Source organism: Diceros bicornis, chromosome 10 (genome assembly GCF_020826845.1).
Source record: "Diceros bicornis minor isolate mBicDic1 chromosome 10, mDicBic1.mat.cur, whole genome shotgun sequence".
Taxonomy (NCBI): Eukaryota; Metazoa; Chordata; class Mammalia; order Perissodactyla; family Rhinocerotidae; genus Diceros; species Diceros bicornis.
Window position 1 is genome coordinate 20,539,696 of NC_080749.1, and position 16,131 is coordinate 20,555,826.

The following is a 16,131-nucleotide window of genomic DNA, read 5'->3' on the forward strand; positions in this document are numbered from 1 at the left end:
TTTGCTTATGAAGTCCAACTTAATTTTTTCTTTCATAGATCATGCTGTTGCTGTTCTACCTAAAAACTCATTGCCAGACACAAGGTCACCTAGATTTTCTCCTATGTTATCTTCTAGAAGTTTTATAGTTTCGCATTTTACATTTAGGGCTATGATCCATTCACAGTTAATTTTTGTGAAAAGTGTAAGGTCTGTGTCTAGATTGTTTTTTGATTTTTTTTTTTGCATATGGGTGTCCAGTTGTTCTAGTACCATTAGTTGAAAAACTATCCTTTCTCAATTCAATTGCCTCTGCGCCTTTGTCAAAGATCAGTTGACTATATTTGTGCAGATCTGTTTCTGAGATCTCTATTCTGTCCCATTGATCTATTGTGTCTATTCATTTGCCAATATATGCTGTCGTTGCCAACACATACTGTAGCTTTGAGGTTAGGTAGTGTCAGTCTAATTTCTTTGGTACCATGTTGGCTATCTTGGGTCTTTTGCCTTTCCATATAAACTTTAGACTCAATTTGTCAATATCTATAAAACAACTTGCTAAAATTTTGATAGGGATTGCATTGAATCTGTAGATCAAATTGGGAAGAACTGACATCTAACCATATTGTTTTCTGATCCATGAACCCAAAATATCCTTCCATTTATATCTTCTTTGATTTCCTTAAACAGAGTTTCGTAGTTTTCTACATATAGATCCCGTATATATTTTAGATTCATACCTAAGTATTACTTTTTGTAAACGGTATTGTGTTAATTTCAATTGTACATTACTGATATATAGGAAAACAATTGACTCGTATATTAATCTTATGTCTTACAATCCTGCTATAATCACGTATTAGTTTTGGTTTTTTAATACTTGGAGATTTTCTACATAAACAATTGTCATCTGTGAACAAAGTTAGTTTTATTTCTTCCAGCCCTATCTGTTCACTTTTTGTTTCCTTTTCTTACTGCATTAGCAAGGAATTCCAGTACAATATTGAAAAGAATGGCGAGAAGGGACATCCTTGCCTTAGCAGGAAGGCTTCTAGTTTCTCACCATTAAGTATGATGCTAGCTGTAGGGTTTTTATAAATGTTCTTTATTAAGTAGAGGAAGTGCCTCTGTATTACTAAGTTGCTTCAAGTTTTTATTATGACAGTGTTGGAGGTAGACACTTTATAAACGTTGCTTTAAATCAATCTATCCTGGAACTTCCAAGCAGCATAAGATGTGAGGCAAGCAAGGTAGGTAAGAAATGAAGTTTAGACAGTTGTTCATAATAACTGCCTACTGCAACAAAATCAATATCTCAGTACTGTAGTGTAATGGGGACAGGCAGAGCCCCTAAACGATGACAAAAGCCTGGAGCTTTAATCAGGAACTCACTTAAAAGTAGTATCTGTTGCGTTTTTTTAAAAAAAAAAAAGTATGTCTGCCTATACTCTGTAGTCTTTGGCAAATAGTTAAAATTTAAAACTTAGTCGGCTCAGACCCAGAGACTGACTCCCAGAGTGGAGCTCTGCGGTATTTTCTTGCAGGGACGGGAGAAGGGGTTAATCAACAAGTGTGTGCGCGGTTACTGTATTAAATACTAAAGATAAATTTTTTACTCAGTTCCTCTTTACTATCTGCTTCTCCTTAACCTTCTCTTTTAAATCATAGCCTGGTTTAAAAACACACTACCGATAGGGACTAGAAATTCAGTTCTAGCTACTAATTGGGTAAGTAACCTTAACCTCTAGCAAGTAACCTTAACAAATAAACCCACGGTCTGCCCAGTTGTGGGATTCAAACATGATAACGTAGGAAAAAAGCACTTAAGTGCGGCACAAACATGGAACGTTCCTATGCACTCTTTCCCAGGAAGGTCCTTCCCAGAGCTGCCCGTTGGGCGGAGGCTGTTCCTCAAGGACACGGGAGCCGAAAACCACGACACTGCGCGGCGAACCAACAGCAGGGAAAAATGGAAGCTGTGGTGTGAGACAAAACAGGAAGGATTTTCTCTTTTTAAAGGGCCGCCAGACTCCCAGCCCAAGAACTCGCCCGGATTTCAGAGCCCACGCCCAACCCACGGCGCAGCCGCGTGCCCCCCTCTCGCGGGACCCGACCCCAGGCCAGCCTCTTCCCTCCTCTCCTCCCCGCCCCTTCGCCCCGCCAATCCTAGGTCCGGCATGCACCGCGCCGACCTTTTCCTTCCGAGACGACCCCCACCTTCGGCGCCTCCAAATGACAAACTGCGCGGGGCATTGTGGTCCCGTGCGCGAGAGCGACGCAGGGGTCCGGAAAAAGAAAGCAAAAGACTAGGGCGAGCCGGGAGGGCGTTCCCCCGCGCATGCGCATGGGCGGCGGCGGGGGTGAAAAGGGGCGGTGCGTCGTCTACGGCGAGCGGAGTGGGGCGGGGTCGTGCGGCCTTGGCGGGGAGTCCGCGAGCCGGGAGGGGAGGGGGGAGGGTGAGGGAGCGGGCGGAGGAGGAAGTGTCATGGCGTCGGGCCGTGGAGCTTCTTCTCGCTGGTTCTTTACTCGGGAACAGCTGGAGAACACGCCGAGCCGCCGCTGCGGAGTAGAGGCGGATAAAGAGCTCTCGTACCGCCAGCAGGCGGCCAACCTCATCCAGGACATGGGACAGCGTCTCAATGTGTATCCTTTCCTATTCTTGGCCCTCCTCCGCTCACGCCCTGTCCTCTTCACTACTCGCCCGGTCGCCGGGCCTGGTGCCCCGTGAACATGGCGCCGCCACCTCGGCCTTCCTGGGCTTTGGCCACGCCGTAAGGGAAGGCAGGCTCGGGCTCGGGAGGCCGCGAGCGGCCAGCGGAGGAGGGGAGGAGGAGAGGCGTCCGGGAATGCGGGCTGGGAGGCTGCGTTGTGTAATCTGTTTGGGGCCGCGCGTGGTGGCGGCGGGGGTTGGGAGTGCCGCCCAGGCGAGAGGGGGAATCTTAGGGATTATCGCAGAAGAGAGTCGGCTGCTTCGACTTCCCCTCGTCCGAGAAGGGGTTGAGAGGTAGGAGGGTTCGCGGTGCTGAAAGGCGTTAAGTGTGCTCCGCAGCCTTTCCCCGCGCTGCTCGCGGGTTTGATGGCGGTTCTCTTGTACCTTGGGAGCGCCCTGGACGGAGGGCTTTTATGTTCTTGGCGTGGTTTTGTATGGGTGTGCGCGCGCGCGTTGCAACTGTGTGATGTTGAGTTGAGTCAGTCGTAGCCATTGATAAAGCCTTCCTGGGCTCGCTTAATAGCAATATTAGAGTGGAATGCTCAGCAGTTACTATTATTACTGTTTGTTTGGCGTCGAGCCTTCTCTCTCCCTCGGCACCCTCCGTCACAGCCCTGCGGGTTTTCGGGGTTTGTTTTTGTTTTGTTTTGTTAACAGTTTTTGGTTTGGGTTTGAGTTGGAAGCATTGAAAAAAAACTGTAGGTTGGGAGTTTTCCATCAAAATTATTTTGGAAATGAGGTCTTGTTCTTCTCAGATATTTCCTAAATGATACGTTCCAGCTCTCAGCTTACAATAAACACTGCGATTGTTTATATGCACAGATTTTATATGCACCATTCTTTCACCAAATTCAATAGAAATGTAAGTACTATTTTATTGTCTGTTTTTACTACCACAAAATCTTAAGGTAAATCGATACGCAGAAAGAAGTTAGTTGATCATTGATTTTATTGTTGGATTTAGTGTTGTAAGTTAACAGTGAAGGTAATACGCATGATAAATTTTTTGATTCAAATGCGGGGTTGTTGGTTGGTTGGTTTATTAATTTGTGATGACAGGCTGCTAGGCGCTATGTTAGACTCTGCCAGGTCTTTTGAGCTAAAAGATAAAAGAAACGTTTCTCTACTCGGAATTATTACATCAGTGTTGATTTAAGTTTTTCATTTAAATTAATCAAACTTTTGAATAATTTCAAACTAATGTACAGTGTAATTTAGGCAAGCCTAGTCATTCTGTTGTGTATCTTAATCTTATTCGACTTAAATTGTTTCAAATATTGTGAATTGGGCTTAATTTAATTGCAGTATTCTTTTGAAATGACCCTTTGAAAGAGTTGAATGTTCAGCAGAAATATTTCATTTGCTAACACAATTTCTTAAGATGTCAGACGTTCCTGTTGATCACACTTCAGCATTAATTGTCTACTTAAATTTTTGGTGATTCAAATGTCAAATCTTGCCTCAAACATGCTATGTCAGAGTTTGAGTATGTATATATAGTTTTGAAGTAAAACTTACCCTCGAATACTAAGGTACTGATTTTGAACATAACCTGTAAATGTTGACATACTGAGTAGCGACGTTCAGTTGAAATTTTTATTTTAAGTTACGAAAGATGTAACTTTGTTCTTTTCACAGTAACATGCTGTAACATATTGTCTTGCATCTGTTAACAAAGAAAATTGTGTATTTAGAAATATTTAACCCCATCTTAATTCTCATTATATTTTTGGCTCTTTTTATCACAGCTATTTTTAGAATGCAATTCTGAAAGGTGTGTGTAGAAAAATAGACTGTGTAAGACTATGCTATTTGTGGATTGTCATTAGGACCTTTTTGCTAAGAAAACAGTCTTTGAGAAGGTCCTTGAAATATTTTCTTGGATTGGACGGAAAAGCTTCATGGTTTAGATTGATTCCTATTTTAATCTTTTCTGATCATAATTCTGATTTAGTTTATCAGATTAGCATGTAAGTTTGTCTTGAACAATATGTATTTTTGTATACGTTTTGGTCTCTTGTGATCTCCATTCCTTCTACTCTTTCTCTTTTAAATCTGTGTGGTTTTTGCTTTATTTCCATTTTCCTAGTTATTTCTTGTGCACAGAACTTAGGTCAATGATAGTGTTATGGAAGAGAGAGGAAGCCTTTTTGGTAATAACATTTAGATTGAAGGAATGAAATTTAAATTGTCTCCAAAGGAAGTAGTGAACTAATGGATACTAATATAAATGTGGCTTTCCCTAAGCAGCCCTTGAAAATGTTGGTCAAATCACAGGTCAGAATAGTTCTGGAAATTCTTGATGTGGGTACAGATGTCCCATTTACAGATGTCCCTGTAGAAAAGTAAGAATCAGGCTTACTTTTCTACTTCTGGTAAATGATCTCACCACAAAACTTCATTTTTGTTTTTGAACCCTCCCTCCTTCATAATTTGTCTCTATGGCCTGGTTGGTGTACTTTAAAACAAATTATCTTATTTTCAGCTAAAATTCACAGTTTTAACTTTAAATTGACTGGTGAAGCCCAGATTGCTTGGATTCTAACTTTCACTATTTTATTTAAATGCCATCATTCAATAAAAAAACCAGAATATTAATTTTTAATACCCTACTTAGTGTCTTATGTGTGTATGAAGGTCAACTTCACCATTTTACATTGAGTCATTATTAGGATAATTGAAATCTGCTGTTAATTTCTACTTTGAAAAGGAACCTTGTACCCTTCATATCTAACCTTTGTCGTCTTTACCTTTGCTACTATATCAAAAGTGGTTTTAATATTTGTGTTGATGCACTTGCATCAATTGCACAGCCTCACTCTTTTATCTTTTTTCTCCCTATTCTTTCAGGGTGAAGGGGGTGGTCTCAAATTGAATGTGAGTCACTTTTAAATTCATATTCCCCCACATCGTTGGGAAAATTTTTCTCGTAGGGTTATAATGGAATGTCATAGTAAGCTTACAAAAAGCATGGGTCTTCACCATAAAGTAACTGAACACCGTTCGGTAAATTAAACCCTAACAAGCTTAAATTTTAAGATGCTAGTGACAAACTGTATCTAGTTTTATAATAAATATCATGCATTATATTAAAATTTTTTTAATGTTTCTGTGGCTTCATTTTATTTCTCACATTGACAAATTTAAAAGTAAAAAATCCCCTGAAAGTAAAGTGCTATTGTGTTTGAGAATAAAATCAGTGTCAACATGGGTTGGTGACCCAGAAACTGTCTTTTGTCATTGGGTTCTACTGTCAATTTCTCTTAGAGGGTTGGATCACTATCAGCAGTAAATGACTTGTAGATGTAACCTAATTAGATCAGTCTACCCTTTGCTCACTGGGTGTAGTGAGGTTTGTGTAATTGGGATTAGTAATTAACGAATGGCTTTGCTGGATCAAGCTCAGGATAAATCTAGTAAAGTATAAAAGCTCTGGAACCAACAGTGCCTCCAAGGTATACACTGGGAGAGCATCTTCCCCAATGTCAATCTTAGAATAGATATTGGCTCAGCTTCTCTGTGTTCATTAATTTGGTTAGTCAAGTTTTTGATACATTTGTTTCTTATATTCCAAGTCTAATGAGTTCCCTTAAAATCAGGTTGTAAAGAGCACACTCTTTTCTGAGTATTTGTTGGTCATGGTCTGTTCTCATAGCATCTCTCTAATTCATGTGGTCATTTTAATCTTTACTTTCCTTAGTTCCATTGCCGCTTTTTTGAGCTGCAGCAGTGGGAACTGTTTATAATATGCCAGATTTAAATGTATTATAGTTCTGATTTAAATGTAGTTCTGTTTAAGGTTCCAAGAGTACACGTTTAGTTAAGGACCAGTTTCAGGACTAATGATTTTAAGAAATGACTATAATGACTTCTAAGAATGCATCATCCATGTCTTATCTGAGTCTAATTTTATACGTTTAAGTTAGATTGGTCAGCTGCTTCACACGAGCAAACTTGTATTTGATTGTGCTAAATTTTGATTACCACTTTTTGCTTACAGTCCCAATTAACTTGTAGATGTCATTTGAAAATTTGAGGATGTTCTTTTTGCATTCCTTTCTCCCCTTGTAAAGACTTAAATGATTAGAGGAAGGACATTCTTTCTCTATCTAGAGAAGTGCCCACAATCTGTTCTTTGTCTGATAATATAGCACTCTCCCATTATAATTTTTAATAATAATCCTTGCCATAGAAATTTATTCAGGACTTCTTTTAGATTTTATCCACTAACTGTGCTTATTTATGCTCAAATTACTCATAAAATTGTCATACATGATTGTCTTTTATGAAAGAAAATCAATATTTTTGGGCAATTGGTTAGCACTCCACCCCCAAAAAAACACATTTAAACTAGAAGGTAAGCACTGTAAAGGCGGGGGGGGGGGGTTATTTCCTTTATTTCTTTTGGCTTTATGCCCTGTTGTATCATTAGTACCTCACATAGAGTAGCAACTATTTGTCAATAGAATGGATCAAATCTTGTTGCTCACAGGTCTGTTGAATGAATCCTTATCCGTTTTCCTCTATATACATCCTCCTCATATAGACACACTTAAAATGTTTTTTTATTAAAAACTAATATAGGAATATGGAAAATGAAAACAATAGAAAAAGGGATATGATAAGCCTCCCTTGATCCAAGTGTCTAAGCCCCCTGCCCTACGGCATTTGCTGTTAACAGGTTTTGTGTACTCTTTCAGAAATATTTTTTTGCTTGTGCAAAAATATATATGTATATATCTTTTTCAGCACAGAAAAGGCTCCCTCCCCTCCCCCCAGTTCTTGGATCTAGCACATAGCAGCAATCGGAGAACATACAGAATTGGACTGCTCCTAGTTGGGGTTAAGTGTGGCTGTTTCTGGGGAAGTAATTTTTAAAATGGCACCAGAAGGGATGATATAGATTGACCCGGTGGTTCTCAATGGGCGGCAGTTTTGCCCATCATGGGACATTTGGCAATGTCTAGATGTATTTTTGGTTGTCATATCTGGGGGAAGGGGTGCTACTGGCATCTAGTGGTTAGAAGCCAGGGATGCTGCTACAGTGCACAGGACAGCCGCTGCCGCCGCCCCCCCCCCCCCCCCCCCCCCCCGCCAATAACAAAAAGTTACCTGGTCCAAAATGTACTTAGTGTTGAGGTTGAGAAAACACCTAGGTTAACCTAAAGAGTTGAGGGAAGGAGACTAAAGCTATGTTATCTTCAATAGATTAATTTTGAGTGGTGAATTTCATCTGTTTTAGTAAAAAAAAAGTCTATTCGTCTGAAATTCCTCAGGACCTTAAGAACAAAGGTCACATTTGTAATCTTTTTCTAATTGAGGGCTTTAGGGAAACTGTTTTTGATTGGAGAATTCAATCCATTTACATTTAGAGTGATTATTGATATATGAGGACTTAATGCTGCCATTTTATCACTGGTTTTCCGGTTGTTCTGTATTTCCCTTGTTTCTCTCTCGTCCCTTATATTTCGGACTACCAATTCAGTGGTAGTTGTCTGTGATAGTTTTCTCAATTTTCTCTTTATTTGTCATTTGTGTCTCTGTTCTGATTATTTGTTTAGTGGCTACCATGAGGTTTGTATAAAAAATCTCATAGGTGAGATAGTCCATTTTCTGATAGCCTCTTATTTCCTTAGTCTAAGCTGATTCCATCCCTTATCTCATCCCCTCCTAAGTTATTGTTCTCACAACTTATTCCATCTTGTGTTGTGAGTTTGTGGTTAAAATGATGAGATTATATTTATTTTTGATATTGTCCTTCCTTTTATCTTTTTCTTTTTTTTTTTTTTTTTTTTTGGTGAGGACAATTGGCTCTGAGCTAACATGTGTTGCCAATCCTCCTCTTTTTGCTGAGGAAGATTAGCCCTTAGTTAACATCCGTGCCCATCTTCCTCTGTTTTGTATATGGGACACCGCCACACATGGCTTGATGAGCGGTGCGTAGGTCTGCACCTGGGATTTGAACTTGCGAACCCCAGGCTGCCAAAGCGGAGCACCCAAACTTAACTACTATGCCACTGGGCCAGCCCCCTTCCCTTTATCTTTAATGTTATGATTAAGTATTTGCTAACCTGTTCTGATAGAGAGCTGCAATTTTCTGATTTGTGTGCCTATTTATCTCCTTACTCAAGGCTTTGTAAGTCCTTTTTTTTTTTTCAGGTATGAAGGTCTTCTGGATCATTTCTTGGGGCAGGGTGTGGGGCTTCTTGTGGTGATGAACTCTCTCAGCTTTTGTTTATCTGGGAAAGTTTTTATTTCTCCATCATATCTGAAGAATACTTTCACTGGATAGAGTATTCTCGGCTGAAAGTTTTTGTCTTTCAGAACTTTGAAAATATCATTCCACTCTCTCCTAGCCTGTGAGGTTTCTGTTGAAAAATCACCTGAAAGCCTGATAGGTGTTCCTTTATAGGTTATTTTCGTCTGCCTTGCTGCCCTTAATATGTTTTCTTTGTCATTGACTTTTGCCAGTTTTACTACTGTATGCCTTGGAGTAGGTCTTTTTACATTGATATAATTAGGAGTTTTATTAGCTTCTTTTACTTGTATTTCCAGCTTCTTCCCCAGGTTTGGGAAGTTCTCAACTATTATTTCTTTGAACAGGCCTTCTGCTGCATTCTTCCTTTGTTCTCCCTCTGGAATGCCTATAATCCTTATGTTGCATTTCCTAATTGAGTCAGATATTTCTTGGAGAATTTCTTCATTTCTTTTTAGTCTTATTTCTCTCTCCTCCTCTATCTGAAGCATTTCTATAATTCTGTCGTCAGTAATGCCTGCTCTGTTATTCAGGGATTCCAGATTTTTCTTTGTGTCATCCCTTGTGTTTTTCATCTCCAACATTTCTGATTGGTTTTTCTTTATAGTTTCAATCTCTTTTGTGAAGAATTCCCTCTGTTCATTAATTGTGTTCCTGATTTCATTGAACTGTCTGTATTTTCTTGTAACTCATTGAGTTTTTTTATGATGGCTATTTTGAATTTTCTGTCATTTAGGTTGTAAATTTCTGTGTCTTCAGGATTGATTTCTGGGTATTTGTCGTTTTCCTTCTGGGTTAGAGTATTAATATATTTCTTCATACTGTTTGATGGCGTGTATTTGTGCCTTTGCATAGTGGTGGTATCTGGTCACAGATTCCACCTGCCGCCACTGGGAGGCAGGTCAGGAGCTGTGTATGCTGAGCCCACCGGGATTCCTGGCTCACTCACAGCTGTTGTTTTTCTAACCTATGCACAGTTGCTCTGCCCAGCCTGCTGAGCTGGAGCACCAGGCGGGGGGAGGGGCACTTTCTTCCACATGCATGATCCCTGGGGGGCATTCTCACCCTGCCCTCGCTATCTACTCTCCTGGGGTGCTGGCTTGATGAAGACATCCCTGCAATAGCTTAGCCACCTCTATGGGCTTTCCCACAGACTGTAAGAGAACTGGAGAGCGAAGGTGTCCCTGCAGACAACTGCCCCCTTCCCCCTGTTTTCTCAGAGCTGCGTGCTGTCTCGCACCCTAGGTCGCTGCCATTCAGGAGAGAGAGGATATCTCCTTACCTCCTTCCACTTCCTCCTGGGGGGTCCAGCACCTCCACCTTCAGATGTATGGCTGCATGGGTCTCTCAGACGTCTTTTGTGTTGTGTAAATGTCCTCTGTTCGTTTATGAATGTCCTTTTCATTGTATCTTAATGGGGAGAGTCTAACAGAAGAGCTCACACTGCCGTGATGCTGATGTCATTCAGGAACTGTTTTTGGTATTCCTAAAATTTAAAGTTTAAATTTAATTTGTTAGTAAATGTTGCCTTTCTGTGAAGTACTAATGTTTTTCTTAGCCTCTATTTTGAGCTTGTTGTGAATTTCTCATTATACTATTAGTAAATACTTTCATAATTTGTCTTTTAACTTTATGATTTTTTTTTTGACATAAAGTATTTTATTAAGCAAATCTACCAGCCTTTAATTTTGCTTTATTTTATTACATTTATGCTTATCTGGAGATAAGTGTCCACCTGTATTTATTTACTGATTTCATGGGAGGAGTTTCTTGGTTGGTTGGATTGTTTTTCCTTCTTAGGTTTATTTTGGTATGTGGTTCTTAAGCATTTATTTGAGATTGATATCCCCTTTCTTAATGCAGATAAGGAAGAATCATAAAGGTTAAATACCTTGTCTGAAGTTACAGAGTGACAAAAGCAAAAATCACACCCAGATCTAGACTCTATAGCTCCGCACTATCTCTTCCTCAAGTATTTGTTACTAGAAATCTCTTCATATCCGTGAAATTTTTCACTGAAAGCAATACATGTAAAGCTTTTGTGATGTGCCACTTGTGATTCACCAACTACTTGCATCAGAATTATCAGGATGCTCATTAAAAATATACTTTACTGGGCTGTGCCGTAGACCTACGTAATCAGGATATTTGTGGTGGGACCTGGGATTCTTTACCTTAACAAGCTTCTGAGGTGATACTGATGTCTGTCAGAGTTGAAGACCATTGGTTTAAGTTTTGCTTTTTCCCCTGTGTGTCTCATAATCCATTGTTATACTCTGGTCATATTTTATAGGAGTCAAATGAGCATATTTCTCTTTCCTTTACCTTCTAAAGTAAAATGTCTTGTAAAATCTGAGTGGTTGTTTATGTTATAGCTCACTTCTACTTCTGCCTTTTAATTTAATAAAGCAGTTAGTCCTGGAATAATCTTTTTCAAAATCCATTAATACTACTGGGAAATACTATAGTGCCATCCAGTAGAACTTTCTGCAAGAATGGAAGTATTCTGTATCTTTGCTGTTCAAAATGACAGATAACTTACCAAGCACATGTTTCCTCGATTGTAGATTTGAGATTATGAGACTAGATGATTTCTGAATTCCTTTTAACTGTAAATTGCATGGATGAAAATTTATGAAGATTTCACTATGTAACAGGCACTTTACTCAGCTAAAGTATTATTCCCCTGAGGAAACAGATGCAGTTACTAAATGACTTGTCCAAAATCAAAGCAGCCATTATGTGATTGGCATTTGAACCCACATCCCTTGCCTAATCCTATGCTGTAGTTCTCACTTTTGTCCTACCCTACTGTGTTTAAGAAATAGGACACACTAACTATGATGCCAGTGGTTTCTAAGGAGATGAGTAGACAAGTAAATGATGAAAACACTCTCAGATTTTGATTTGCGTACCTCATTGGATAAAATCCAGTGAAGTCCTCTTTCAAATTAGGCCCCAAATTCCTCTTTCAGTTGTATGTCAGTCTTAGCATTTATGCATTGTGCATCTCTGTTTTTTTGTATGGTGCTTTCTCTTTGCTTTTCATGTGACCATGATCTGTCAGATTTTAAGATTCATCTGAAGTTCCAGCTCTTCATAAAGCATTCCCTAGATAACTCCACTCTTCCACTTCTAAATTTCTATCTGTTGGGTCTTATCTTTTGGGTCCTATTCACATCCTGTTGTATTTCATCTGTTTGAAGTCCTTTAGTGCTGGAGCATAACTGCATATATGAGGCGAAGGATTTTTCCTTTTTATTATAAAATAAAACACAAACATATAAAACCACCAAAGTATAGCTTAGTGAATTATTATAAGGGAAACAACCTTGTAACCACCACTCAAGTCAAGAAAAAGAACTTTACTAACTACCCCGAAAGTGCCTCCATGTGTCCCATCTTGAGAGACCCCCTTCCCTCCCTCTACAGAGTAACCAGTATCCTTCTTATACAGTAATTGCTTTCTTCAGTTTCTTTATAGTTTTACCACCCAACTCTGCATTCCTAAACACCATGGTTTAGTCTTGCCCATTATTAAAAATTTTAATATGTCTTTTAAGTCTCTCAGTGTACAGGTTTCCCCTCCATCTCTTTCTTTCACTTAAATTTTTTCTGTTGAAGGCCCTAGGGCATTAGACCTGTAGAGTTTCCGACTGTCTGGATTTTGCTGATTTTATACTCATGATGCAGTTTATCACATTCCTTTGTTCTTGTAGTCCCTGCAGATTGCCATTTGGATCTAGAAATTTGATCAGACTCATGTTAGATCCATTTTTCAAGACTACAGGTGGTGGTATGTTGTTTCATCAAGAGGCAACTAATTTGTCTCTCTTTATGAGGTTTTAGCAGCTGTTGATATTCAGTGCCTAGATCCTTTAATTCATTAGTGATACTCTCTGTCATTTCTTCTTCATTTATTAATTGGAATATTTTTATAATGAAATACTGTGAACCATCTACTATTTGAACACTCAGTGGTACAGTTCATATAGGTAAGTCAGGATAAATACTTGATTCTTGACCTGTATTTACCACTTTTGTTGAGACATAATTCACATACCATATATTTCACTCAATGAAAGTGTACAGTTCAGTGGTTTTTGGTATATTCAGAGTTATGCATCAATTTTAGAAATTTTCATTACCCCCAAAAGAAAATCCACACCCTTTAGCCAACTTTTCCCATTCTTCCCCCCAGCCTATTCTAGACATTTCCTATAAATGGAATCATACAACATGTGGTCCTTTGTGACTGGCCTCTTTCACTTAGTGCATGTTTTCAAGGTTCATCTGTGTTGTAGCACATATTAGTCCTTCATTTATTTTTCTTGCTGAACTAACATTATACCACCTTTTATATATCCATTCATCAGTTGATGGACATTTGGATTGTTTCCATTTTTTGGTTATTATATTGTTGCTATGAACATTTACATATAAGTTTTTGTGGACATATGTTTTGGTTTCTCTTGGATATATACCCAGAATTGCTGGACCATATGGTAACTCTGTACCCCAGTAATCTTGGATAGCGTCTTTACTGTCTGTTATAGCAAGATATTCCAGGTTCATCTTGTACATTTTCTGCTCCATAGGTGGAATTGGTCATTTCTTTAAGAAACCCTGCTTTTTTTTTTTTTAGTAGGAAGTGGTATTTCAAGACCATAACCTGGACACTAGGCATGCTCATTGTTATTACTATGTTCTAGGCGTCTTCAATGAACAGAGCTATGAAATATGTAATACAATAAATAATATATTCACTATACACATCAATATAGGAAATGTTTATTATTCATTTATACATGAAATATATGTTAACTGGACTTGTTATATATATATATTTATTTTAAATATGTATTTAGAATACATCAGGAGTTCATTCTGGTTTAAGACAGCATTTTTTACTTACTCTCTTTTGTATTACATCTCTATGACTTTTCTTTCACACCACAAGTTTTAGTTCTCAAGAATGTAGGATGATAGAATTTAAATATCTCATAATGACTTGTTAACTTAATCCCACATTACACAAATAAGTTTCAGAATAACAGTATTACCACCACCAATATAATTACTGAGAACAGTTAAATGTTTTGGCTTTGCTCTCGCTTCTTGCCCTTGGTTTTTAAAAGTTGTACTATATCTACATTATCTTAACCAACACAAAATTCTCCCTTTTAATCCTCACTTAATCTTAGTTCTGCAAGTAGCTATATATTTATTGTTCATGGCTGTTGCTTTTGTTAAAACTCCCTTTTAATCCTCACTTAATCTTAGTTCTACAAGTAACTGGTATATTTATTGTTCACTACCAGCTTATGTTGAAGTCTCTGTAGTCATTTTGCTTGTTTGAAGTTCTCTTGAAGATCATGGAAACAATATTCTCTGAATCTTTGCATGTTGATAATGATTTTTCTGTGCTTTTCACACTCGAGATTGGTTTTGCTGGATATAAAATTCTTGGCTCATGCTTTCTTTTCTTGGGTATCTTAAATATGGAGCAACTTTTTTTTCTGGCATGAAGCATTGCTGGCAGTTGAGTGGTAATCTAATTTTCTTAAATTTATTTTTGCCTAAATGGCCAAAGGATTTTTTTTCCTTTAAAATCCAGTAATTTGAGGGCCAGCCCCGTGGCTTAGCGGTTAAGTGCACACATTCTGCTGCTGGCGGCCCAGGTTCGGATCCCAGGCGTGCACCGACGCACCACTTGTCCGGCCATGCTGAGGCCGCGTACCACATACAGAAACTAGAAGGATGTGTAGCTATGACATACAACTATCTACTGGGGCTTTGGGAGAAAAAAATAAATAAAATCCGGTAATTTGAGATTATCAGATAGGCCGCAAGTCACATAAGGACAGCAGATACATATGGGTCTGATGGTAACCACCATTCATACCTCCTCGTCACTGGCACAGTGCAGGGAGCTGCTGGCCCCAGGATGATGGCCTGGTGGGTGAGACAGGCCATATCCAACAGGCCAGGAGGGCCTGATGCCTGAGGGCAGGTGTGCAGGGAGCAAACTGTGCATGCCTCTGCTGTGCCCACTCCAAATCTAGGTTTCCTGTACCATGACCCCTAGTCTGGGTAGAGGAGGGATAGGCCTAGCAACAGGTGGGGACTACGGAAAAAAAAATCCAGTAATTTTATTATGATATATTTTGATGTTGGTTGTTCTGAGTTAATATACTTGGGTGTGTGATGTGCTCTTTCGATAGGTGGTTTCACATCTTTTTTGCTTCATGTTTTGAATCATTTTCTTAATGTCTGTTAATTTGGAGGTAAGTTATCCTTTAGATTTTTTGTGTGGTTCTTTGGGGTGGTAAAGTATACATAAAATTTAGCATTTTAACTATTTTTAGGTGTATAGTGGCATTAAGTGTATCCACGTTGTTGTGGAGCCATCACCACCAACCATCTTCGGAACTTTTTTATCTTCTCAAACTGAAACTGTACTCCTTAACAAATTACATATTCCCCCCTCCCTCCGCCCCTGGCAACCACTGTTCTACTTTTTTTGTCTATGAATTTCACTGTTCTTGATGTCTCGTGTAAGTGGAATCATATGATATTTATCCTTTTGTGTCTGGTTTATTTCAGTTAACATAATATCTTCAAGACGTTCATCTTCATCCATGTTGTTGCATGTGTCCGAATTTCCTTCCTTTTTAAGGCTAAATAATATTCCGTAGTATGTGTGTACTACACTTTGTTGATCCATTTATCCATCAGTGGACACTTGGATTGCTTTTACCTTTTGGCTGTTGTGAATAATGCTACTATGAACATGGGACTACAAATACCTGCTCAGGTCCTTGCTTTCAGTTATTTTGGGTATATACCCAGAAGTGAAATTACTGGATCACATTGTAATTCTAAGTTTAATTTTTTTGAAGAACTGCCATATTGTTTTCCACAGCGACAGCACCATCTTACATTCCCAGTAGCAATGCATAAGGGTTCCAGTTTCTCCACATCCACACCAACACTTGCTCTTTTCTGGTTTTCTGATAATAACCATCCTAATGGATATGAAGTGGTATTTCAGTATAGTTTTTATTTGCATTTCTCTTATGACTACTGGTGTTGAGCATCTTTTCATGTGCTTATTGGCATTTATATATCTTTGGAGAAATATCTATTCAATTCCTTTATCTTTTTTTTGTGTGTGTGTGAGGAA

General features: G+C 38.8%; 1 protein-coding gene across 6 annotated transcripts in view; it reads left to right on the forward strand.

The window, feature by feature from the left end:
- Positions 1-2,440: 2,440 nt before the first annotated feature.
- CCNT2 (cyclin T2) overlaps positions 2,441-16,131 on the forward strand; it is a 42,810-nt gene continuing 29,119 nt past the window's right edge. For 4 of the 6 annotated variants that reach the window (XR_009221385.1, XM_058548854.1, XM_058548855.1 and 1 more), the window contains exons 1-2: positions 2,441-2,622; positions 3,470-3,551. Coding sequence is in view for 3 of the 6 variants with exons in the window: in XM_058548854.1 (XP_058404837.1) it covers positions 2,465-2,622; positions 3,470-3,551 (240 nt within the window). In the remaining 3 variants the exon portion in view is untranslated. Of the gene's footprint in view, positions 2,623-3,469; positions 3,552-16,131 lie in introns of those variants that run through there. The other 2 variants (XM_058548858.1, XM_058548859.1) reach the window with 1 other exon arrangement.